The 26,926-nt window shown below is 43.2% G+C and overlaps 1 protein-coding gene across 1 annotated transcript; it reads right to left on the bottom strand.

The window, feature by feature from the left end:
- Positions 1–936: 936 nt before the first annotated feature.
- Positions 937–26,926, bottom strand: LOC142588859 (uncharacterized). The gene is made up of 5 exons (XM_075700679.1): positions 26,794–26,926; positions 12,193–12,396; positions 8,334–8,522; positions 5,255–5,431; positions 937–2,028 (listed from the first exon to the last, which is right to left on the bottom strand). The coding sequence occupies exons 1-5, from the start codon at positions 26,924–26,926 to the stop codon at positions 1,292–1,294; spliced, it is 1,440 nt and encodes a 479-aa protein (XP_075556794.1). The 3' UTR covers positions 937–1,291.

Below are 26,926 nucleotides of genomic sequence, written 5' to 3'. Positions count from 1 at the left end.
CAGATGAATATTTTCTTGGGCAATATTTGTGGCCTTGCAGAAAGTTTTGCTCCGACGAAATAAACGTTTGTCAACGCTGCTTGTCTTTGTGCTTTCTTTTTCAATTTTTATCCAGTCACACAAATACCTTTCAATTTAGGCAGCCCCAAGTAGTATAGCAGTGAGTACGTCGCAGACTTGTTCGTGACTATGCTTCTGGAGCTTGGATTGCCTGCTTTTATTCTTATCATCCATAAATTAAGGGCGCAAAAAGAGGCGTGGACCACATACGGCACGATGACCACCCATCTTGTCTCCTATGTGAATACACTACGTCTGTATGCGATTACACGTTTGTTTCGTTGACCGGCTTGCAGCATTTTCTTACGAATTGCGCTTAAATTTGTTTTTAAAGTAATACTTTCGCCAGCTAAACTGAAAACAGCATCTCTTTCGCGTCCTTTTAGATCATACTGCAGAAACATGAATGTTACCTTTCTTGCTGTTTAGTTCCCCTCAAAAAAGAAACATGTCAGCATCCGAAGTTTTATATATAACCTTCCAAGTTTCAGAGAGCACGTAACTACCGTCACCTTTTCTTATACGGTATGAAAAGACCGAAGCTTCATATCCGGATTCAAGAATTCAGGATTATCCGCAGATGCTAAGACCAATTGTTTTTATTAAGAAGCTTTTCGGGTCCAAGATAGTTCACTGGTGAACATTGATTAAGCTTTCAGAAATAGGCCAACGCCATTTCAGTAGGATTAGAATGTTTTGTAATTGTTTATTTTTGTAATATAATTTTGAATCTAGGTTAGCGTATTAGAAAGAAACAAATTATACGAGTTTGGAGCTAAAGTAACCGTCATATAAAGACTTGCTGATCGGATTGACAAGAGTAATTTATTGAGAATCCTTGTGCAGCCACACTACACACAAAGTAATCTCTACACAAGGATCAGTGACTTTATTGCTTTGAAATGTGAGCTGGAACTTTCTTTCGAAAGTAACATAACAGAAATCTCTTTTCAGTGCGCTAACGGCCAGTCTTGCTGAAAAGTGTGTTTGTTTTGTATATTAGGTTGTACAATAGAGCCACCTGAGATAGGTTGACCATTCTGAACAGAGTCCGGCTGTCGCGGTCACGCTGGGACCGAGAAAATTATGAGGTTTGAAGGGACGAGCCGGCTGGAGGCTCGGTGTTGGTTTAGCGGCTGTGCCAGAAATATTGGGAAAGGCTGCACTACCAGATGAACTGAAGCGAGGAGGCCACGGCTGGTCATCTTGGTAATGTGTAGTGGGTAAGACGCTAGCGCCGGCCGTAGCCTGGCCGCAACGGTAAGGCAGGCCGACCGGACTGAACGGGTCTGCTGGTAGAACTGGAAGACAGGGGCACACCGGCGTTGCCGGGCGGCCCTACGCCAAGTCCAGTAGGTGGCCCTGATAGGGCGGTGGATTTGGGCGGGAAGATAGGGCTTACTTGACCGGGCTTACTAATCACGCCTGGTTGAGCAGGCTTAACTTGTCCCATGCTTTGGGAGGATGTGCCTTGTTGTCCGCGTAAGCCGGCGCCGGGTGTGCTAAAGTGACCAGATTGCGCTGGTGTACTGGGCGGGTAGGTAGAGCTGGCGGAACCGGGAGCTACTGCCGGGCTAGGTTGACCAGGCACACCTGATCCGGCGCTTTGGGAGGGTAGGCCGGACTGACCAGGTTGGTTGGGTAAGACTACGTCGGGTCTGCTAGATGGACCAGATTGCGCTGGTGTACTGGGCAGGAAGGTAGAGCTGGCGGAACCGGGAGCTCCTGCCGGGCTATGTTGACCAGGCACACCTGATCCAGCAGTTTGGCCGGGTAGGCCAGAATGGCCAGGTTGGTTAGGTAAACCTGAGCCGGGTCTACTTGATTGGCCAGGTTGTACAGGTATGCTGGACTGGGCTGGTGGTCTGGGTGGGCCATCCTGGCTAGGTACGCCGGGTATACCTACCAGCGGTTGCTCATTTTGGAGTGTTTGTGCGCATGTTGGGCAGGCCGCCGCGACTTGGTTATCTAGGGAAAATATTTCACAAATTTGATAAATTTGCCCTAGAAATACGTGAAACGATAGGCAAGGCTGAGTACATCAGTGACTCAAATGCTTTTGCGCACTTGATCTTGCGCACATGGGGTTAGCACGAACGACTGACACTCTAAGTGACTTGGTAATGAGGTTCAAAATTCATTCATTCATTCATTCATTTCATTTGTTATTCACAACAAGAAATACACATTGTCAAAGGGGCCAAGAATAAAAGCCGTTGCATTACACTTGAAGAAAATCTTGGTCCCCTTGGCGTTGGCGGCAATGAAGCAACACAGGCCAGAACGGTAAAAAGAGAACAATAATATTAACGTAAAATGTTTAGGACTAATACGGTGCAAGGTCAACAGAACCAAAATAAGACATTCAATGCAGAGAGTTTTCTGGGGAAGGAGTGGCAGAACGTCTTAACAGGCTGTTTTGTTTATGAAATATTTCTGTGCTGTGCATTATGAACAGGCGCATCTGAATTAACCGAACAGCTCCTTCATTCTACGGAAGTTTAGGTCTACAACACTTATTTCTGCTATGATGGATACATTTAGCAGTCGAGGCAGTTTATTCCTTAGCATCTTAAATCCGTAATAATGCGATATTTTGAAGCTTTCCAGCGTCAGTTTTTTTGTGTTATAGGTTGCTCTGCCAAAAAATTCTAGCTTTGAAATGCCTAAATAGAGCGTATGATTTTTCCGAATGCTGAGTTTATATTTGTGCTGGAGTTTATACTGGTACATATTATGTACTAGAATGAACTTTATGTTTTTGAAGATTTGTTCAGTGGAGAAGCTTTTCCAGATAACTAATCATTCGTAAAACTGAATGAGAATAATTTTTGTACGATGAAAATCAGGAGTTCTAAAGAGCTAGCTTTGCAGACATCGGAAATTCATAACGATTTCTTTTAAGTATGCTTCTGATGGAACTTTATTTCTTCGAGATATAATTTACGTGGCCATCTGACTGCATCCTCTCGGAGAAGTACGCAACCAATACATTGAGACAGTCGAATCTTTTATGGTTTCAATAAATGTTCGAGACCGATAAGTGCCTGCCTACCCTTAGGATGCAAAATTACTGCTTTTGTCTTTTTTGTATTAGTATGCAGTAGATTATTATTTCTCCAAGTTTCTAGCTTTCTTAAACCTATATTTGCTTTAACGAATGCCTATGCGCTTGAGGAAGATGACACGAACAAACTTGTGTAGCTCTGTATATATGATAAAGTTAGGATCGAATGATATACATGTGTCATTAATGCACAAAATTAAGATAAGAGACCAAGGATGCTCTCTTGGGGTACGCCTGCCAATAATGCTTTCTGACTAGATATAAGGTGACTTACATGGAGAAATTGTTTTCATTGAACGATCTAACTGGTTAACATATCAAGGACATGTCCTCGAATGCCGTGATTATGTGGTTTATCAAAAAGATGCAGTCGATATTTCTGTCGGACGCTTGAGTAAAGTTAACGAAAATGCCCGGAACGATGTTCATATCTACAAAGTTTTGCAAAACATATTCTATTTTATTCAGAAGTACCAGTTCTGGAATCATATCTTATTGAAAGGTGTACTACGATTTAATGATCATGGAATATTCATCGCAAAAACAAGAAAGTTGTTTAAATAGAATTTTTTCCGAACTTTTAAAAAATGCGGGCAGTATTGATATCGATTGGTGGTTCGAGACATCGCGGATATTGCGCTTTTTTGTAGATGTGAATCAATCGAGGCAGTTGCATTTTTGCTGAATAAACGGCCGTTGATAGACAGATGTTGAATAAATGCGTTAGTATGGGACTTACAATGTCAAAAAGGTGTTTAACCGGTGTTATCTGCACATCATCGGCATCACAGCTGTGGGAATTATATAAATTTACGAATACAGAGCGAACTTTCTTGAGGTGCATTGGTTCTGAGAAAAATGTATCATCACTAGTTGGACCGAAAATGTTGCTTTTTTCTGAAGGGCCTCCAATTACATTTCTGTTAACAAAGAATTCGTTAATGACATTAACTATTGCGTCTCCTCTCAGTGTTTCTGCCGCTTGATAATCTCTGCTACGGAATCCTTCTCCTGCCGACGTCTGATAGGAGCATTTATATAACTCTACAGTTCATTCCCACAACCTGAACACATAGAAAAGTAACGAAAATAATAGACATCCGTACCTTTCTTCAGTTCTTCATTTGGGTCATTACGGAAACGTTTAAAAACAAGAAGCTCCACTTCATTACGGGAAAACAAACTTTTTAAAATGTAGATCCTTCTCATGAACATTTTCGAAGTTCACGTGTCATCCAAGGTTTTCTATAGTCATTATTGCAACATTGTCATCCCAGGGAAGATGCCTTTCATTGATGTGATGGCAAGCAGTTGTAGTACATTTGAAATTCTCGACCAAATTGTGTTATATGAGCAGTTCAATTTTCCATAACATTAGGTGGGAACAATTATGCGTGAATGTTCAGAATATATTCATAAAGCAAACCAATGAGAAAAGAACACTAAGGCACAAGTATTGACTATACGTGCTCTTTAAGAACAATAAATAATTTCAATATACGTTCTGCATCCAACAGCCCTACGAAAAGCCTCTAAGGTGTCACATATTGTTCACCGAGGTAGAATCCGCGGATTTCTCTTTGTAGCACTGCAAACAACTTTTAAGTTTTTAGTGGATAATTCTTTTCGCGTGTCTCCCCGCAAGAAATTGTTCTTTAAACCTTGCAGCCACGGAATTTTTTCTTGATTTCTGTAGAGAGCGCCGAGCATCACTTAAAAGCATTTATTATAAGGTATTTTAACTAGCGCAATTCTATCTTGCTATGCCGTAACGCTGCTGCACTGAGAAAGCCACTATCAGGAGAGAACGAATAGGTAACTGTGTAAAACCGTAAGCCTGGCAAGGTTTCGAGGCCATGTCATCCGGAGTACTTGCTTTCCACGTTAGCGTTATGTTGCCGAATTACGCGAAGACATAGGCTTTTTGTATAGTAACGACTTTCATAGATAACAAAAATTTTTGGAAGCATTCTACCTGTGCTCAATCTGACATATCCTTATGTATATGCCATATCTGTTAGTTAACATATGAGTATACGCCGGTGTTGCCCCAGTGGGTGCTTCACTGACGAAGCTCACACAGCGACGCTTGAAATGTGCATACACGCAGGAAGTGCGAATACTTACAGCTGCATCTCGACATGCACTTCTCATACGTGGCGAAGCTGTTGGCACCTTTTCCGCAACCTTTCTTGAATTTCATGCACACGTTGTTCCTAAAATCAAAGAACCATTGCTTTCGGCTCACGAGACACATATCCGGTTCAGTATCCCTGCTACAGATGGGTTTTGGCTTTACTGTTGCTGTAAGCAAATTGAAAGCAGTCAATGCGCAGTAAATATGCTAAACACGTAAGTAACTCAATGTGAAAAACAATTAGAAGAAAAATCATTGCTTAACACGAAGGATATAATTTCAGTTAATAATGCGCAATAATAGCGACATGAGAAATTCTCGGTGCCTCTGCGGAATTTATTTTGGAGAAACAAGTACTTCGGTAATGAAGCATTGTCGGGCACATAACATTATGTACCTGATCCAATATTTTCATTGTTTTTTGAGGATGCTGCTATTAGTAAAGTAATTGCAGTTCGTTTCGGCAATACTACTATTTAAACAACAGCAGCTATTTCCTTCTATGCGCACTGTCGCTGCTTCTAGTGGGCATTGCTTTCTTTTATTCACTTTCTGAAACACTGGATGTTGTTATAGCACAATATCTTGTGCCAGGAGAAGATATTGTATATTTTGACACAATTTTATTGCAGTACGAAATAGTAGCTAGTTTTGTTGGTTATTAGAAGCCATCCAAAATCGTGCACAACCATCACACACGTGGGAAAACGAATAAGAAATGTGTAAACAACCGGGTACAGTGTTACTGAACGCGACCAAGAGAGTACAGTGACAATCATCATAGAAACCCAGCTAGCTCAACAAATAAATGTGCAGGGTACTACTTATTTTACTTGGCTGAATGATGGCCAGTACAGGACAATAAATGTATGAAATGAGAACAGGCAATGGCCTTACTCCTTGCCTTTGTACATTAGCGTTAATTCTGAGGCAAATATGAGCTTATTTCATGCTACCCCACTTTAGGGTGAAAATCCTCTTGCATAATTGTTATACATATTCGTACCTCTTGTACTAATTAATGATGGACGACTGTCATTATTAACTATCAGTTGCATGCGACTTTCAATGAGGTCACAGTCTTCACACTCTGTAGCAGTTAATGAATTTCCTATGTAGGTTAATTGCTGCTTCAGCGCTATTATGTGTCATTGCAGAAATTTATCACGCTATTATAAAACATGAGTTCGCGATGGTCGGTCTTGTAAAACTCAATATTTATTGCACCTAGTACTGGTGTTTAGGAGAAATTGTCTTCGACTACACTATTACACCCCGACAGAAGTATATATTTTAGTGAGCCAGTCGTCTACATACAAGACTTCGGCCAAATGATGAAAAGGCTAGCAGACGAGTGGGGAAGTGCGCTAGTTGAAAGTGCTCCATAGGGAGCATATTTGTTTCTTCGCATTCTGAAATATTTTCTTCTTCTTTATGCTTTTGTTGCTCCCATGTCAGAAAAATTTTGATCGTTTTGAAAACATTCTTAGCTCTCATTTTAAAGCAATTTATTTTACCGCGGCTTGTTCATGTCACTATGGTTAACTGAAATCGCGCAACATAGGTTCAGTTGATTCATATTGTTGACACTACGACTCTGAAATTCCGTCTTCACCGCCATTCCAGCACAGAATTCCAAATAATTTCGACTTGTTTGGCTTCTCTACGTTCCACCCAAATTTGCGTAAACGGCGGTTTTTGCATTGCTCCCCCCTCAATTGAATTGGTCTCTCATAACGAGAAATCAAAACCCAAACCTCATGTTTAAGATTACAGCCTATTAGGGATTCTGTCCATGTCGACGATGCAGCAAAGTATTCGATAGAGCCAATAGGCGAATGCCTTAACCTGGCAAAAGCAGGTTTTAGCCAGAGGCCCACATGGCCAGATGCAGTGGAACTGACGTAAAAGTGACGCACATGAATGCTTTATGTATGGCCATGAAAATCTTGCTTTATATGATAACATGCTGATGTGTCAAAGGAACCACTCTCTACAACGTATTCAAAAGCTTACCGTGCCTACAAAAAAAAATGAAAATAGCTGAAAGTGCGAGCTATAGTCAGAATGGGCTAGTGAGTCTTGAACTAGTTCTGAGTGCTGCATTATTAAATACCGATCTGGGATTCGTTACAAGAGATACATACGTCTGTAAATACTGGAGATGTTCGCTCGGTTTTACGACTGACATGTATGAGATTTTGTTAGCTGGTGATTTCTACTTGGAGGGTATTATGCTGTTTTGACGTTCGTGATATACGCAGTTGATATACGCATGATGCTTTGCTGAAAACCACGATGATCCGACTTCAATATGTGACCACTGCAGCTCGATTTATGTAGGGGTGGAAAGCTTTAGCGCTATCACAATAACGTACATTATACAACCATACGTAGAACCCCTAGCTCCAATTCACTGCAGAAAATTTCACAGCCTATACATTTGTGATTACTAAACCCCTCCAACTACGACTTTGAGGGATAACGCTGTCTTGCTTGTTTACCGAGAGCTGCATGCATTTGCTATGATATTTTTTTCTACTCTTGTCCTGCGATATTTTTATTTTTGACTCTACAGGAGACAGCAACGGATCAGAACAAACACAGAAGTAGGTTTGAGCTCTTAGCTTCGTGCGAGTTGAATTGTACACTTTTTTTCTCCCATTATAACAATACTTTGTCAAACGTTCAATGCAGATATGCGTCTGAACGCGTCCCGACAGTGGAAGTTAAAGTTGCGGAGGAATACTGTATTGCGTATGTCCGCAATGATAGCACATGTAAAATTCAAGACCATGCCCATATTCTTAGGTGACAAGTGCTTTTAATGAATGCACTCAGATTATCCTCAGTTCCGAAAGAAAATTGTTCTTCTATATTCTTTGGCTATAAACGCTTTACAGGGTAATACAGAGCAATAGCCTTCACTTCCTCTTAGTGTACTACGACTAATAGTTTGTGTACTATACATATAAACCTATTGAATGTCACAAGACAAGCAATTTCTGAAGTAATCAAACTTACAAAAATAAAATTTATGGCAGCAATATCAGTAATATTTGTACTCACGCAGGCAAACTCCCTGGCACTTCATTTCTGACAGAAAATGGTTGCCAGCGCTGTCGCAAGAGGGGTCTGTGTAGCTGAGCATTTTACAGCTAGTGCTATTAAGGTCGAAGTACCAAGCGTGGCGCATCTGACCACAGGAGACAGTGACAGGTGGTTTCAAACACATTTGTGGGATGTTCTTAGTGAGACCTGGAAATATAAAAAAACACATTAGTGTCCACTAATGGGGTGCTCAATTACTGCAAATTTTGTAATGTGGCCATGTGTTTATTTATGTTTCGGCCATTCATATATCGGTGTTGATGAAAAAGTTGCACAACGATTCCTAGAACATGAAAAGCGTACTATCTGAATACTGCCTAATTACCGTGTCCCCTCCATTTTTCAAAGATACGCGTAGGATACCGTGTCCACTTATGGGGTCGCCAATTACCTACTGCAAATTTTATAATTTGGCCATGTGTTTTTGGTATTTTTCGGCCACTCATTTATTGGTGTTGGCGAAAAGGTTCCACAACATTTCCTAGGACATGAAAGGCGTCCTATAACAATACTGCCAAATTTCCGTGTCCCCGGCATTGTTGAAAGATACGCGCACGATACCTTTTTTTCCAGTTTAGCAAACTTATTAAAACGCCGGAAATATAACTTAAAACATATGTCAAATATTCACGTGCACCCGAGAATTTTTCTTTTGAAAAGGAAGGTAATTCGGCAAATGTAAATCGGTAAAGGTAAACCGTACATAGTCGAATATTCTCCTTCGCTTATAGAAAGAGAGTCAATTTCTGTCAATCAACTGCATTTGCCCTCTAGAAGTGCCCAATTATTTGTGTTAGACTCTTTCTACATTTCTCAACCTAAGAAATATGGAAAAATTGCAGTGTCGTTCAAACGGTGACGAATTGGTTGCGATAGCAATGTATTAGACAGCTACATTAAGTAAGCATTCTAGTTTTATCTGCCGTGTAGGTTACAGTAAAGAACCGTTAACTACTAAACAAACAAGCCTGGTGCATGCGTGTGCAGGGAAACCTCGACATATCTCGTTTGATGACCGCGAACCCTCTCAGTCGCAACGCCGACAAGAGGAGAAGCGAAAACACAGGGGAGCGAAGCCACTGCCACCTTTCTCTGCAAGGCATCTCCAAAACTATAGAGTACGCGATGTACCACGCATGAGCAGCCGCCAGCCACCTCGGCTCGGCTTCGTTTGCACCTGCCGGAAGTCACGTTCAAGATATGGCGCGGGTGCCTTACCTGCTCAGCCACCTCGACAGCCATGGGCCAATCGTCGCCTACATCCCCTTCCCCCCCCCCCCCCCCCCGTTGCACACAAGCAATGGCTGCTACCCGGAAACGACGTGTCACTGAAGTCTACCAGAACCATTTTTTGAGAAGCGCGACCGTGCCTAAGCGCCAGGCGCGCTTTGTTTCTCCAGTACCGCTGGTTGGCTAAGTCGCTAGATATTGATGGTGCATAGCACAATAGAACGTCCGGTGGTAGAGTACGGATGGTGTGACCATGCGTCTGTCACCTGACCCGACACGTGCTTTAGTCTGCTCATTACTGCAGCTCCTCTTTGCTAGACGCGGTTAACAGCTAGCAACGACAACGCCACGCCTACGAGCACCACTAGATTTCTATATTATTACTATCACAATACAAATTTTACAGAGTTGCCGTTTTTGTGTCTGAATATACATTTACAACTAATGTATTTCTTTTTTTTTAGCCGCTAGTTTTTGTGCTTTGCTATGTCAGGTATAACTTGTATCATTTCTGATGGCTCTGTTTTAAAGTCCCTTCTTTAAGGAGCCACGGAAGAAAAACACTAAACAAATGTACAAGAATAACTTAGTATTCCAAAACTCACTTTCTTAATCTCGTCGTGGTAAGTTTGTTAGTAGAAAAGGAAATGGTGATCGAAGGTTTAATGTTTTTTTTTTTTTTACTTTTCGGCCCCTGACCCATGGGGGTACATCAGTGTTACGTCATGAACGTCAGTGTATTTTTTTCGTAATTGGGCCGCTATGGCTCACAAAGTTTTTCAAAAAGTGTTGGTTTAGTATTCGGCTCTGTTAGTCAGTCATGACCCTTAAATATTTAACTATAGGCCCGGGCAGATGCCGTCGAAATCAATGACGTCTCAGCTGTTGGGTGCGCAAACTTGAAGGCGCAGTCGCCATGCGACATTAGCATTTCTGTCATTTCTGGCTTACCAATCCCTCTTCACTGTGGTGGTCGCTTTAGAGAAGTTACGTTCTAATACAACAAAGATAATTCTTTTCTGCAGTGTCGCGTCTAACTAGACTAACTAAACAATGGAAATTTGTTACTCATCGCGGTCTAGCGGATAAGGTCCCTCTAGATTTCGCTGGCAGTTTATCGCTTGCGTATTCTCATTGCATATTACATCGGATATGGATGCCCAGGATGTATATTTTTACTTCAGCGTTTTCCATTACAGGAACAAGCGGTCGCTGTGCACAGTTTGACGATTGCTCAATGGCAAATGCGTTAGCTCTAGATTGGTGACACTGGAGGGAAGACTTTTCTTCAACGCGTTGTTGGAACAAATGTCGAAGCGGCTTCGATTCTTGTTAAGTTTATCTTGCTTTCTTTTAAGTTTTGTATGAATTTAAGGGACAGTAATTAAAGGACTCTTTTGGCCACGGCGGCCGAATTTCGATGGGGCAAAATGCGAAACACCCGTGTACTTAGATTTAGGTGCTGGTTAAAGAACCCCAGGTAGCCGAAATTTCCGGATCACTTATACATAAAACACACACACACACACACACCCATACACATATACATGTATAGGTATTGCAAAGTGCAACTCTATGTTCGGGTGAATGTGGTCCGCTTAACGGACATTAGTAACTTCTGAAATTTACGAGCATTCATTCTTCTAGCAGTAGCAGTGTGCTTGACAAAGGAGACACTGGAAGTAGAAGCAGTTTCTTTTTTTCTTTACGTGCCAGTACTCGATAATTTAGCGGCAGCGTGCTTCATAATCAGAAGGTGGTTTTGGCACGTAAAACCCCATAATTTTTTAAAAGGTCTCTTTTATATATGGCATATGAATCTGCTGGATTTTCTGCATGTCTCTGATTGGCGCTTCTACCAAGAGACAGGTTTTGGTTAATCTCCTGCTGTTCTGCAATATACGTGGTATCAGCTTCTGGTGGGATTAGCCTTGTAGTTGCTGCCGGCAATTGCTACGATGGAGCAATTGCCGGCAGCAACTGCAAGGCTAATCCCACCAGTAGCCTACAACAACACAACTCAACTCAACAACTCGAGAAATTGCTCTTGGCGGAAAAGATCCTCTCGCTTCGGACCTGGTGCATCACTTGTACATAAAACACACAGACACACACCCATACACATATACATGTATAGGTATTGCAAAGTTCAACTCTATATTCGGGTCAATGTGGTCAGCTTAACGGACATTAGTAACTTCTGAAATTTACGAGCATTCATTCTTCTAGCAGTAGTATTGTGCTTGAGAAAGGAGACACTGGAAGTAGAAGCAGTTCGTTTTTTTCTTTACGTGCCAGTACTCGACAATTTAGCAGTCGAATGAAAATGAAGTGTTTTGGAGCATTGGAAGGATAAGTTTTGTTATTTTCTTTAACAAAAACAATGTAATAAAAAGAAAATAATATGAAATAACCAATGTGATTCCCGGCTTCGGTGTTCTACATTCGGGCCATTTAAAAGGATGTCGTTCGACGTCCGCAGATTTCTCACTGTTTTCTAACATTTCAAGTGCTAATCTAGACAAATATGAGTCATCGGATAATTAATGAAACTATTCTTAGAAATCTTGGCAGAATGTGTACTCACTTTCGCAGACTGTCTTGCACTTTTCAGGCGAGAGAAACCGGTTGTTGCCTGCACTGCACAAGCCTACACTTATCTGTTGACAACGCTTTGCTGCAGCGTCATAGAACCAAGTTTTCGCTATTGGTCGGCAGCTCCCCACAAATGGTGGTTTCCTGCAGCATTCTGGCTGTGTTGGTTTCGCTTTCTTTGCAGCTATGCCCCAGGCTGAAATAGGAGCGGAGTTATATTAGATTATGCACTGATGTTCAAGTGGCGTTATAAAATGCAGTTAAAAACTATATCTGAAGTAATATGGTTACATCCTTTGTCAGTATAGGAAACCCGTATGTGTGTTTTCTTTTGGGGGGGGGAGGCATCGTGATGACAGTCGAATGTACTGCCGTGCCTTCACATGCCCAGCGATTGCAAAATATAATGGGGGGTTCACGTCCAGAAATCAGGTAACGCTCAATCGCACCACAACTGACAATTATTCTGTGTGCTTCAGTGCATGTTACGATGTTTTTTAACAAATTAACTGCAACGCCAATGCATTTCTCAGCAGTTTGGGAATTTCTATCACGAAACTGGTTTCATCCTGGAAATTCTTTCCAAGCGCATACGCCTTCCGGACTCCACTGGTGGAATTTGTAAATTGCAATGTGGGCCATTGTGTAATTAGTTAAAAGTTTAATCAGTGAATTGCTATTCATTAGTAGATTTTGCATCTCATTTTTTGTGCAAGTATTGTCGCCCCTTCGAGTAGACCATCACATCAACTAGAATTGTGATATCTGCCACAGGCAAGTTTTAAAGGTTTTCGAAAGTGTTCGCTGAAACACCCTGTATATTATGCCTGTGTGAACGCAACACAAAAGTTGTTGTGACCTCTCGGAGACCAAACTTATTTCATGACACCTTTATTCCTGTAACGATTCTACACACGAACAAGCTTCCTGCTTCCGTCGGCATCTTACGGGACACCGCAAACTTGAATACATCGGTATATAATTTAATTTTGATGAGATAGCACCTAGTGATTTAGATGAGCACGACAGCCGCCATATGTAGCAGCGAAACCGCACTTAAATTCCTATGGACTGTAATGCCACGTCACGTGCGCTTCTGGACGGAGCAGAGCGGGAGAAAGGGGACACCTGCTTGCCGTGCTGGCACGCCAGTTGCTGCGGGAGGGGAGAGGGAAGCGCCGCGACGCCACGTCAACCTCACCCTCGGATGCCTGCGTTATCCCCTCCGTTGCACCTTCATGCAAGCCCTCGCCTGCTTTCGAACTTCACCTCGATAATCGCTATAAAGAAATTAAAGTACAAAACAAGTAGCATTGAATCGAACGAAAGAACGTTGGCGGTAGTGTGACACACTGATCAGAAGTCGAATGTCTTACTTTCTGTGCGAAACCAGTGCCTCCTCGATAGCAGGCCTGTGCTCTGGGCTGTATGGCGCCAAGCTACAAGAATCGAAATTTTCATCGCCAAAGCCCGGCGCGAAGAAAGCGGTGACGTCAAAATCACCGCAGCTTACTAGGAAGCGCCCCTATTAGATTCTATGGCAGTCGGACAAGGTAGCCCAACGTCACGGATAAAAATGCACCGGCGTGCTGCTTTCAATAAAGGGCGTCGGCTAAGCGTCTCAACATGCTCGCTTTGCCCGTCAGAAGTTTGTAACTAGAACGACCGCTCAGCGGCATTCAATTCGACACCAACGTTTACGCAGTCACAAATTATAAGAAGACTTACGTGTCTTCGGGTATTTTTATACCGTGTATACTCATGCGCACCTCTTTTGTGAATACCAACTCCTTTGTGTAACGCGTTCTGGGCCTTGAAAGCATTTAAATGAAATGTTATGAGAATGTTTTCTTTCATGAGCGTTCGTCCATCTCGGGGAGGTCAGCAGAACTAATTGGCTCAATACGGTCGCCGTAGCCGCAAAGCTTCCAATTACGGGCCCACACATTTCAAGTAGATGCTAGCTCTTCGCCACATTGTCGATGGCAGAACAAAGAAGAATACTGCACCGGAAGAGCGCTGAGCATAACCTTTTTAGCACTCGCTGAACTTACTCTCTGGTGCCACAGGCTTTAGCTTATTCGCAAACCAGCAGGAAGCCTAATAACCTAAAGGATGGCAGAGCTAAAAGAAAACAATAAAGCAAGATTGAAAAGCGAAGGAAAACAATGTCGCGTCCATCCAATCACGCTACCCTACCCCGCCAATAGGCAGTGTCACCTCCAAGTATGGACACGTAATCGCCAAACCAAATTTTGCTCTTTTTACCAAAAGGAGATAGCTCACTAATTGATGTATGTTTTATTTCACGAAACAGTGCAAGACACTGGGCACAGTATTAGGCAAGTACTCACGCCGGCACTTCGTGTTACGCGAAAAAGGGCGAATATTTTTTTTTATTTTTCGCATGACCAATTTGTATATTCACCTTACAACGGGGAACATGTTCCATATTTCAAGAAGTGATATACACATGGAATCAGGGGCATATAAAGTCGTATTCCCCAAACTAACTTTTTAAATAATAAGCAACGGTTTCAAAGGAAAACAGTTTTAATGAAGTCACTTATTCTGTTCAATGTCTCCAATAAAGTAAAAGCTCTGTTCTCACAAAATATTCCTGTCGGCCACACGGAATTGCTCCGGGTACAGTCGTGTTACTGCATGACCGGTGTTTTTATTCAGATTGAAGGGTAGCGTAATAACTTTGTAAAATCGTGCCTTTGTTGACAAAATGTGGTTAGACAAAAAAATGTTCTGTTTTGAAAGATAGCTTAATAAAAGACAATCATGATTTGATTATTATTCAAAATAATATATCGTAAGTGCCACTTTCCGGGAGAATGAACAAAATACTGTTTTTCTTAAACGTTACTGCTTTAAAATATCTCGAGTCTGCCTTTTTATCTTATACTAACGTATACGTCTTTACTTGCAAATAGCTTTGTCCCGTACATGTTCCGAGTTTCAAGAAACCGTTACGGTCACATGCAGGCGCTGCTAAATATCCAGATCAAGTAAAAATTATACTGCATAATGCAAGCTGATATATTGCGAACGCTATCAATGTGAACGTAATACGAGGCTTTAAGACAAATGGGCCAGGCTTTAGAAACGAAAGGAAAGAGAAAAGACTTCGCAGGAAATCTAACGAAACGCCAAATTTGTTTGCAAAATAGGCGCTACAGCACATATTTCTCTGGCCACTAGCAGTAACTAACCATTTAGGCTATCAGTCCAACTATATTTAAAATTTTTTTAACACATGATAGTTTCCTATCATTGTTGGATATGAGCACAAGCACGCTTGCTACGAACAATGCTTACAATGACAACAGATTGCATATAGGTAATACATATCACACAATCATTAAATATGGCAGGAGTGGCAACGTACCATGGACAGACGTAACGCAGACGAGAAGTAGGAAGCTGACTTCGGGCCTCATTGCTAGTCGACTGCTGCGAATTGTTCTAAAACTTGAATTTTTCGCCGAGATATGCTGACCTCTTTCTGCTACAGGTGTTTTGAACGAAGTCCTTGCTGGCTTCCCAACATTTCGACGGTGTTCTCCATTCGGAACCGAGGACAAGAATTTTAAAACCATTGTCATGGCGAAGCTCTTCAAAGTTTTTGATGGCCCTTGAAGACTGCAATGGACAACAAGCCAGAGTATTGTTGTTTAGCGTCCTCTGAATCTCTACGAATAGATGTACTTGGAAAAAAACGTCCTAAGTCCTGCCTATGAATGGTATACACCACAAGGATACAGGTCTCTTCATACATATATGTAAAGGAAGTGACAGAGACAAAGCCTTGCCGGTGCTTATTTACATCGACCGTTGCTCTAATAAAAGCACACAAAGGATACACAAGTATGAGCAGAGTAGCGCAAAAGAAGACGGAAACAAAGCAGCAAACAGGACGGGTGCCCTTGTAGCGGTCTTTCTTTTCTGCGTGGTCTTCTTGTTCTGCATTATCAAACTCGCAATCAATCATCAATTAGCCCTGTTGTCCGTACTAGCTATTGTTTGTAACGAATACACAACCATCAATCTTGTGTTGAACTTTAAGCTTTCAAGAGCACTCAGGTGTAGTAGGCCAGCTTATGCGTACACAGTTTCATGGAGCCACACCTTGCGGTGATTTCTTTAGTGGTTGATTTCCTGTAAGTAGCAAGTAAATTTGCGCACCGAAATACAGGAACACGGAAAATAGCTACGCATGACGACCACGTGCAGGCATTTATCTGCAGAATAGCCTGCGATGGGAACCGACATCTTCACGTCAGAATATTGCTTTTTTAGCGTCCTTGGAATGTCTGCGCATAGATGAACTAGGCGAAGAGCGTCCTGAGGTAGACGAATATCTTAAATATGTATTGAGATTACACGCGTATAGATTAGCGTTTGCTATAGGCAGTCCTGCATATATTTATCGAGAGACACGCTTGTGCTCCGTATACTGCCGGGTGAACCTGAATAGAGATGTTTGTTTGAACTTACCCAGCGTTTCGTATGCAGGAAACGGCGGACTTGCATCATTGTACGAGGACTACATAGTGTGTAAATTATTGGGGAAGCGGCATGGACAGACTTGAAGGGAAGTTTTCCTTGTGGCGCGGATATACTTATTTATTTCATTGTGCTTTTTATTTAGTAACAACATTTCAGTCTTTTTATTTTAGTAATAAAATTTGTTCCGTTATCTCTGGTTGTATAACATGGTGAAATCCAGTAGGCGAGGTACTAGAGTGCTTTTTAGGGATTTAGGTTAACCTCAATCTCTGCATAGCTACCCATGTATAGCAGAACCAAACAGAGAAGTAAGTGCTTATCCAGAGCGCCTTGGCAATCACAGTAACGAAACCATGCAGCCGCGTGCTACACGACCTACCTGCCTTTTGAGGTCAATCATTCAGAAAAGTGCGATATTAAAGAATCGCACATTGCTTTGTGAGGATCTGAATGTAGCAAGCCTCTTGGCGTTATGTGACTCCAGGTGCATGGGCGTTGCCATGAAATCCCGGCCGAGTTCACTGTCTTCGAGCCGAAATGTGTTTTCGAACGTGAAAAATACATTCTAGACAAAATGCTGAATGATTTCCGGCGCCGAGAGTTGTTTTAGTCGGCCATGTATGACAGCACAAAAACTTTGGGGGGAGGGGGCGGTGCTGAAGCCCCATAAGCCTCCCCCTTCTTCCTGGCTACGCCCCTGTACCTTGCACAGCCTCCTTTGGTTTCCATCGAGTCCTGTTTGTACCCCAGATTTCAAGATACAGCATTTCCAGGTGTAAGCTTTGGAACCATTACATCTTTCCACATGGTCTGGAGCACGTCGTGCCTATTTTATTCCCATAGCGCTCTGTGGTCGATTATGGCCACATTTCTCTTCCTCTTTACTGCTTTTGCTTTTTCTGGTGTTTCGATATATGTATTGCCTTCGTTTATTTATATACAAAGTTATTTATGTTCTTTTGCACGAGGTATTTTCTGGCCCTTTATTGACACTGTCTGTTCCCTTTTTTTATAGTATACCATAACAACTGATCTTTCAACGCTGAATTTTATACCAAATTCTCGCCTTCCTGTCCACAGATATTAGCTAGACGATGCATATCCCTTTCCTTGTTAGCTAGCAACACAATTTCGTCCCGTACAACAAACCTGGAAGCTGTAGTTGTACTACCGTACTCTCCTGTTTGTATGAGCGATTAAACCTGATATTATTTCCTTCCTCGGCCCTTTCCACGCTCGCTATGTACATCATAAATAGCGGTGGAAATAAAGAGCATCCCTGCAGGTCCCTTGTTTATATCAAGTTTCTCTTTGCTCCTCATCACTTACCATTCACCGCAAATTGTATTTTATAGATAAATATCTCTCCAAAGCTGTAGACAATCGTTGCCTAAGCTGTCCCCTTACAGAATATCCCACAAAATATTGCGGTCTAGGTTTCCTGCGTTCCTGTAGTGTCTAAAAAGGCCGTATGTAACGGTCTCCTTTCTACTCTTGACATTTCCATACAGTGAATAAGGACAAATAAGTTATCATCCAAACGCCTACCTATTCTGAAGCCATTTTGAGGTCCTCCCAAATTGCCATTATTCTCTGAGCATGCTTACAGCTTTAACTTAATTGCCTGCATTGCTAACCTGTATTTTCAACGTAATCGTGAACGGTCTATGCGAGTGAATCCTATCTTTCTCCCCCTTACCATTATAAATTAAATTCATTCTACTTTGTCGCCAATTGCCGGGTATTCATCAATCTTTTAAACATTTTCTAGGAATTCAGCAGCGCTTGCTTACTTTTTGGAACCAGTTCATCAATCAGCCTAACGGGAACCTCGTCTAGCCCTGTGGCTGTGCGCTTTAGAATTTCCTCTTCGGCTTTCTTCAAGTGAAAATTTGTCAGCACCAGCTTCTTTTCCATCTGCTTCCGTTTCATGCTCTTTTTTCGCTGCTGTACACCATTATCATTGTTTTATAATGGCTCGGCTGGTATTTTTCGAATGTAATTTAATGCCGCGCCCAGTTTGTTTCCATCCTCGTCTAGGATGTGTTGTTGTGTTGTTTTAGACTTCTATCCTGGTAATGTTATGTGGTTCCGAAACATTAAAAGTGCGGCCTTCCTTTTCTCAAGTACTTCTGACAGCCAACGTTCACTTTCACCTTTTATCTTTGCCTGCACCAGTATTTGAACCGTATGTTTTTTCTCCGTGTACATTTCTGACTTTCTGGCTACTTCATCTTGCGGCAACTGCACTTTCTTTGCCCGCCTGTGCTCTCGGGATGCATTCTGTCGTTCGAGAATCGCTTCTCATATTTCCCTGTTCCACCAACTTTTCGGCTTCATTTTTCCTTTCCAACGAACGTGTTGTTTCTCTATCCGTATTTCTGTAATTACTACACTAAGCAGCTCATTATTTACTCACCCTTTGCTTGGCCATTTGTCAAGTTCTTACTCGTCTATATTTGTTATTTGTTCAGCCTGCAAATATGCACTGGCCATATTACGTTCCTTGTCTCAACCGTTTCTCTCAACTTATCATGAATGCCTTCTTTCATCAGACAGTAATCAATGGTCGTTTGCCAGTTTTCTACTTCCCACATGGTCTGCCCTTCTCACATAGGCCCTGTACTCCCGATAAGGAGGTTATGTTGCTCATAAAGATCGAGCATAGACTTCCCATTTTATTCGGTATAGAAAGCTAGACCCAATATGTAGGCATTTATGTCACCTAATAGGATAATTTCCGCATCATTCCCGAAACCCTTAATATCAGTACTTATGCATTCTACTAACTATCTGTTCTTCTCTGTGCAATTGTTTCCGGTCCACAGATTCGTAACTCTAGCCTAGTTTTTTCCCCCTCATTGTACCTGATAACCATAGATGGTCTTGACATCTTGAATTCACTCTTTTCCATCTGCCTCCCTCATGGATCAGCTTTCCTACTCCCCCTCCCTTTCTTTCCGACTTAGTTCTATTGCACCCTTCCGGAACATAATTCTTAATCACTGGCGGCTCTTCCGAGTCTCTAAGGCGGGTTCCTGTAACCGCATGCACCCCCGTATGTTGTCTGTAATCGCTCCTCAATCTCTGCCCACTTTTCCTTCCTTCTGCCGCCCTGCATGTTTATGCAGCACATTGCACGGCGAGCTCTCTTTCTTGCTTTTTTCTTTTTTCTGCTATTGATGGCAATGCCATTCTGAAGTTCCCATAGAAGACCTTCTCTATTACTACTTACTCTGGCCTCCTGAGCGCCCGTGGACCCGCTAACAAAGCAACAGTGCGACCCGCAAGTCGCCAGCCCACTACACGTCCAAGCCTGTAATTGAAGTGAATCCCGTCTCGTTAAAATGACCACACCTTCTCACTTCCATGTTTACTTCGACAACTTCGAAACCTTTGTCTCGGCTCATTTTCCATGTCGCCTCATTCGCAGCTACTACGGCTCTTTGTACGTAACTGTCCCGTACAGGCACCTCCGGCACCGTGCACGCCACGATCTGCCCCTGAGGGGATAGCTCACTCCATTACAGAACCCCGTGCCCACCCTGGAAATGTCCTTACCGCCACTCTTTTATCGCCATTCACCCTTTCCACATTTTCTTCTGAGCACTTAGCCAGGTTTGAGTCGCCGGCAATAATCAGCACTTCACTCTCTCCTACCTCTCCCTGCTTTCCTTTGTCCTTTTCCGAGTGATCCGGACTCGACGAAGGGCACCGACCCCTGCGCTCCTGCTTTTTGTGTGTGGCAGCCTCATTGTAGGTGCCGCTCTCTCCAGCTATGCTCTCTTAACGTTGCATGTATTCCACGTGCTTTGCTGACACTCCCTCTAATGCCACGTCGAGGGACTGCATTCCAATGTCACGACCCTCATCGTTCACAATGGCAGCCCTGTTCAGGTTTTCCTCGGCTGCTTGAAGTCTTTATTCCACTACCTTCCGTGCATGACACTCCCTATTTATCTAATTTTCGGGCTCTTCAAACTGTGACAAGTTCTTCCTGGAAAGCCTCCATTTTCTTCAGCCTCGCATCGACATCACAGTGTGTGCTGATTAATTCGAGTCCCTCTCCATTCTCATCCGTCCCCTCACCTGCCTTGAGGGAGCCCCCACACACTGCACGCTTTTCCGGCATTCTTGTATTGCCCGGCTTTTTCTACTGCAAATACTATATTATTGTATTACTGTGATAATGCAGAGCACGTGTCTTCTAGCATATAACTGATACGCACAGGATGTATATCCTCAAGATGTCGCAAAGTTATTCTCACCGAGCATTTAAAACCAATCAATGCCACAGAGACTTAAGGTATGACACGTTTTCGCACGTGTTCAACTACGCGACCACGCTCTCAATTTTCTACCAGCACACACACAGTAAAACCACCAATAGCTATTAGTCTTGCCACTTCCAAGGTACTACTTAAAGGCTATAAAGACTTAACGTTCCACCTGGTTGCCCGTGTTGAAGCACGTGGCACGAAAGGACGCTCTGAGTATCCTGCGAAACCAAATCTACACGAAACACAGCCGTGCACACGAAAAAAAGAGGTAAGAAATATAAAAAACGACAACTACCCAGTTAATATTTAAAGGCTAAAAATACCTGCAAATTAAAATCAGAAGCAAGCTCAACGCATGCGCAAAAACCTATGATTTCGTCTTCGCCACGGAGCCCTAAATAAACCACGTCCATCCGCCACAAAAGCTCACACTACTCTCTGGCTCCTACCCTCAGCGCGCCCACTGGCGGTGAGCTCCGGAACCAGCCCCCTGCGTGACACCGGACGCCGTACAGCGAAGGCTCGACTTAGAACAGCTCCACTACTAAAGGAGGAACACGGAAACGAGGTACTAGTCAGTGCCGCTTGCATTTATTTATTAGCCGACAAGAGTTCTATACCAAGCATCCTTTTCTCGTAGAATGAGCATCGTGAAGAATCGCACCTTACGCAAGAACACTGGAGTCATACTGCGCCGCTGGTTAAGAAGTGCTATGCCTCTTTTTCTTAACACTTGCGAAACTAGCTTTTACGTGGCGTAAAACTGCTACCTTTAGGCGCAGTTCTCCGGCAGAACTTCTAAATTTATAGCCAGAAACGTGGGTTGTCAATTATGAGATGTTTTTCTTATTTCTTCTTTAAGCTTATGGAATGCTGTCCCATTTCTTCAGTTTGCCTCTGCAGCCATTTACGCACCCTGCACTTATGCTTCTCGATGTGTACTATTTGCACACTTTTGCTGTAATATAGCAACACTATTTCTAAAAAGTACAAGGTGGCTTTCTGCATTGTCTGACGTTTTGATTTCGTGACGTCTTGATTCTGTGCTGCGTACGCTTCAGCACTTGCGTAGCGTTCTCAATTTCGATAGTAGTTTGCTCCTCGAGTGATGTAGGCATCACTCGAGGAGCTCCTCTTTTGCTCGTCGAGCGTGTAGGCATCACATTTGCATGTCCGTGCTCAAGATAGCACATATGCTCTAACTGCAATCTGTTTGTTGTAGACAAAATAAATATGCACATTTACTCTTTACATTTAGCCAAACAAGTGACTCAAAACACTTGTATGTGCGCTGTCCAAACTTTTCACTTATTGACAACGATTGCTGCCTGTTTGTAGCTTCTGTTAGCAGTGTAGTGAAAATCACAATGCTTGAATTTAATATTCACGTAAGCCTTCCACTAGTATAGCGCATGTGCTACTTGCTCTGCACTGTGCAAATTCCCATAGAAAACGAAGCTGTGACTAGATGCATGGCGTCATACATTCGGGCACTGCGTTCGAATCGACAAATGGGTGCACTGTTGTTGGCAACAGTACCCTGCGCGAAGCAGTATCAATACCACTAGCCAACCTCGCCTATCACGTATCTAGAAAAAGGGCCAGCGTTTAAGAAGTCCCTGGAATATGCCCCCTTCCTGCTGTGTGCTTAAAGATTTTAACTGGGGTAGCCAGTGAACTGCTTCCACTGATTGTCCTTGTATGAGTAAAAAATATAAAAGGAGACAAATCCAGCTGAACTATAAGGGTTGTAACTTTAATAATTAACAGCGTTTCATAAAGCACATACATATTCACTAACCCAGCTCCGTCCTTGATATTAGACAAGGTATAGTGCCGCAATTACTCGTAGTTGATCACTCGGACAATTGGAAGTAAAATTTGTGTTCCCACAAAGTCAGTCTTCATGCATACTGTGATCATAAGTTTTGTTCAAAGCAAACAATTGCAAATGTTTTTGCAGATAGCATGTATGAGTGGGATTTGCCGGGGAGTCCTCTTGATAGCAGCTGCCAGGCTGTGTTCAGTCAGGACATATAAAATGATGCCGCCATAGCAGAGGTATCAGCGGAAACACCAGCTGCTCCGCAGGCGGCTGTCCCGCAGGTGGCTTCCCCATTACCGGCTGCACCTCGGAGGCTACCCCGCGAGGTCAAACTTCTGTCCAACGCAGAGAGTTTACAACCAACAGGAAGGCTCTTGAAGAAGAGCGTAGTGCCCGCCTCCAATGTGTCGAAGAAGATAATAAGCGAAAGAAGCGGAACCACATGCTGAAGATGAAGCTCATGCGAGCTGAGCATGCGTTTCATATGAAGCAGTCAAAACAACTACATGAGCTTGAGTGTGCGAGCAAGAAAGCCAAGCAGGAGCTTTTCCAGCTGAAAATGGCTGCTGTGAAAAAAGCCAGCAAGTAAAATAGGACGAAATCTTTTATTTTGAATACGCACTGCGTTCTGCTCTACAATGTTGAAGGAAAAATATTGCTGAATAATACGGGCTCAGTTTAGTTTTTGAAGCCACTCGCTGTGTCAACAGACTGTGATCCTTCAGCTTGTGAAGCTTGGGAGGGCTGCTGAATGTTTCATGTGTCAGGAGGCAGTTCATCGCTTGGATGGCAAAAGTTGTGCAGAGCTGTACACGCCCTGGGTAAAATGACAGATGCTTTCGTTTCTATTTGTAGTTTCATATCAAGGCATGGGAATCTTCTTTTCGAAATGCCGAAAGCCCTTCCGACAGTGTTCCTCGTCCGGATTTAGGACTTGTACATAAATAAAGGGATGTTACATAATTTCATGTATTGCTCTATGTTATTGTGACCATGCAGTCGTACACACCTGTGCACTGGGCTGTCTGCGCCTCCAGGATTTTTTAGGGGAGTCATTAGGTATAGTCAACAAGCATACCCCATGTCTCCCAGGAGTACGCCAGGTACAGTTCCTTCTTCGCACCGAGCTCTTGCATTACTATTATCAAAAATTATGCTGTCATATGCTGAGGCCGGTCAGCTTGCAACTAAATCAAAGAATTGAAATTGAGGTCCCGTGATAACCTGAAACATGCCAAAAAAGGAAGATTGAACATGATTTTTTTGTAGCTGCTCTTTTTACCTGCAGGTTATTTTTCAAGTTTGTATGAGAACTCTAGCAATGTCCGCATTACAAACGGCTCATATGCCTCTTAAATGACGTATTTTAACATTATTGGATTACAATAAATTTCTATTGCATAATATTGAGTGAAGCAGCGATTGAGCTTGTGCAGCTCGCCACTTGACGCACCCTCGAAGTCACGCACAACTTTATTTTTGTAATCCCTGTTGCGTTTATTAACATTGTAAGGAGATGCAGACGTAGGTTCAAAAGCACAGCTACGGTAACCCCTACTATACAGGAAATGCAGCCATGGTAAACGATAGCAACGGCAGCGCATTGCTATATTTGGCGTAATTCTGTCTGGCAGGATCTTTAGTGCAAGTCTGGTTGAGTATACAGGGAGAAAACGGGATAGAGAGAGAGAGAGAGAGAGAGACATTCTCGTCTTGGCCTCTTGTTTTCTTGCCCTGTTCACTCTACCTAAGTTGCGCTAAAACAAGACAAGATCATGCTGTAAAAACTTCTAATAACTAAGCTATTTGAAGGAGTGCACCTGTATGCCGCATAAAAGCGCGTATTTCACTTACCTGCACATTAAATGAAAAATATCCTTTCGTGTTTCGGAACACTTCGCCGTCGGTTCCACCTAAACTTTTGATGCGCACGTGCGAGCAATCAATGCAACCGGCTACCGTGAGAAACTTCGACTTCGTATAAAACTGGTGCATGACTTTATGCATTTTTCCCGTCTCGGAGAACTTGACAAGCGCAGGGAACAACGTTCCGGCAATCATTGTCGACACCCGCGTGACAACACCGGAAACAGTTGGCCGTGACACGTTAACCAGGTCTCCTGAAACAACCTGAAAAGTGCCTGCGCAGTAGAAACGGAGTGTCACGAGCAGTTACAACCGCGGCGGCACAGGGCAACCACGTCTGTGCTTGGTCTGATGCAGTGGCAATATGTATAGCAGCTTGAGCACAGCTGCCGTGGAGAAACGGTACCTCTATAAAAACTTCTGATTATTGTACAACTCTATGGGATTCTGGCGACCCCTAAGGTTCCGCTGCAATGGCTGCACAAAACTGTAGGCTTCGTTGTCCTAGATTTCTTTCGCACGGTTCAGAAAATTGATGAACTCGCTGAAACTATCGCCACAGCGCGCCGCCATGTTGGAATGAATAAGGAGCTGTTAAGGCACCTCAGAGGCCTCCCCTTTAGGGAAATTAAGTTGGGCTTATGGGGGCCACTGAGGGCAAGATCCGTTCTTGAAAAGCAGTAACGAGCCGAAAAGGTAACGAACACTAAAGATAAGGGTGAGCTTGATTTGTGAATACGGCGGTTACTTCCTCGGTAGCCCCGTTGAAAACAGACGAAAGCGTGTCGAAACGTGAAAGCACCAACCTACCCGCGCCGCTACCACATCTTTCCATTGCCCTGGAGAAGCGCGCGTCCCAGTGAAGCTAACTTATGAGGCGGCACGAAGGCACGCGGGGGCGCTCAACATAAACATTTTTCTCTCGCCTAAAACATAAGTTGCTCTGAATGAACTTTCCGAAATAAGTTCCAAATTAATTCAAACATGCATTTTTACTCATCCAGCCACGTGAAGCGGTTGTGCTGTGTCTGTAACAGTTTTGTTATTTTATGAAAATAGTCAGAATTGGCGCTGAATTGCATTATTGCTGCACCAGAAAGCACGTTTCCAGACAATGTAACGGTCGCCCATGAGAAGGAATAAAAAAATGCGATTCCTTTTCAAGAAACTAGCAGATTTATGAAATGCTCCACGTAGCATAGCATAAATAGCATAAATGCTATTTATGCTGATGTTTTATCACAACCTAAGTTTCTCCCACCGCGGTAAGATTCCGATCACTGTAAGAGACAGAAAAGATTTTTACTTACAGCAGCAGCTTGCGAGGACAACCAGTGCACCACAATTATTGAGCAGAACATTTTGGAATACAATCTAACAGGGTTCAGCATGATCTCTGGCACGTTTGGCACCCAGAAGCATCGTTCTCCGGCGATGGCACAAAGAAAGAGACGAACCCTAAGACACTAAAGAAAATGGAAGAGGTGAATTGACAAAAAAAACGAAACGAACTTTCATCCAGTTTCATAGGAACCTTACCTCGCCATTAACACGAGTCCTCATGCTGACACGTGTGCTACAAGGACACTAGTGTATATCTAGCTTACGGTTCGCCTCCCTTCCTCGTTGAAGCCATGAATGCCGCGCCACCTCCAGCGTTAGCGTCAGCACATTTGCTTATAAATCTCAACCGGCAGCGCCTAAAATCTGCCGAGGCCGTAGCGTGAAGGTCGCCCAGTCAGGAAGATCTGGCTCGTAGTTCCAATACAGGTTTTAGAAGTGTATGGGGTTTTAGGTGCCAAAACAACGATATTATTATGAGGCACGCCATAGTGAGGGTCTCTGGAATTTGGACCATGCGGTGATTCTTTAACGTGCAACGAAATCTATGTACACGGATGTTTTCACATTTCGCCCCATCTAAATGCGGCCGCCGTGGTGGCGATTCAAGCCCACGACCTCGTGCTTTGCTGCCCAACACCATGCCCACTAAGCAACCACGGCAGGCCAAATCAAGTTTTCCTGACATCGGACAGGTAGAACGGGACGCTGTGCAACTTCTGCGAACTGCCCCGCTTGTTGAAGTCGTCTACGTGGTTATTACCTTGGAGACAGTCCTCGAAGTCATCCCCTCGCAGGCCAGCGAGGACTTGTGGGTCACGCTTAACTTCAACTTCAGTGGGTGGGACGGACCACACAGCGGGCATGTTGTCACCGAACCCCTTTTGCTGCTTCAT

The sequence above is a fragment of the Dermacentor variabilis genome, chromosome 7 (assembly GCF_050947875.1).
Source record: "Dermacentor variabilis isolate Ectoservices chromosome 7, ASM5094787v1, whole genome shotgun sequence".
Classification (NCBI taxonomy): Eukaryota; Metazoa; Arthropoda; class Arachnida; order Ixodida; family Ixodidae; genus Dermacentor; species Dermacentor variabilis.
This window is presented reverse-complemented; position numbering and strand designations above follow the sequence as displayed.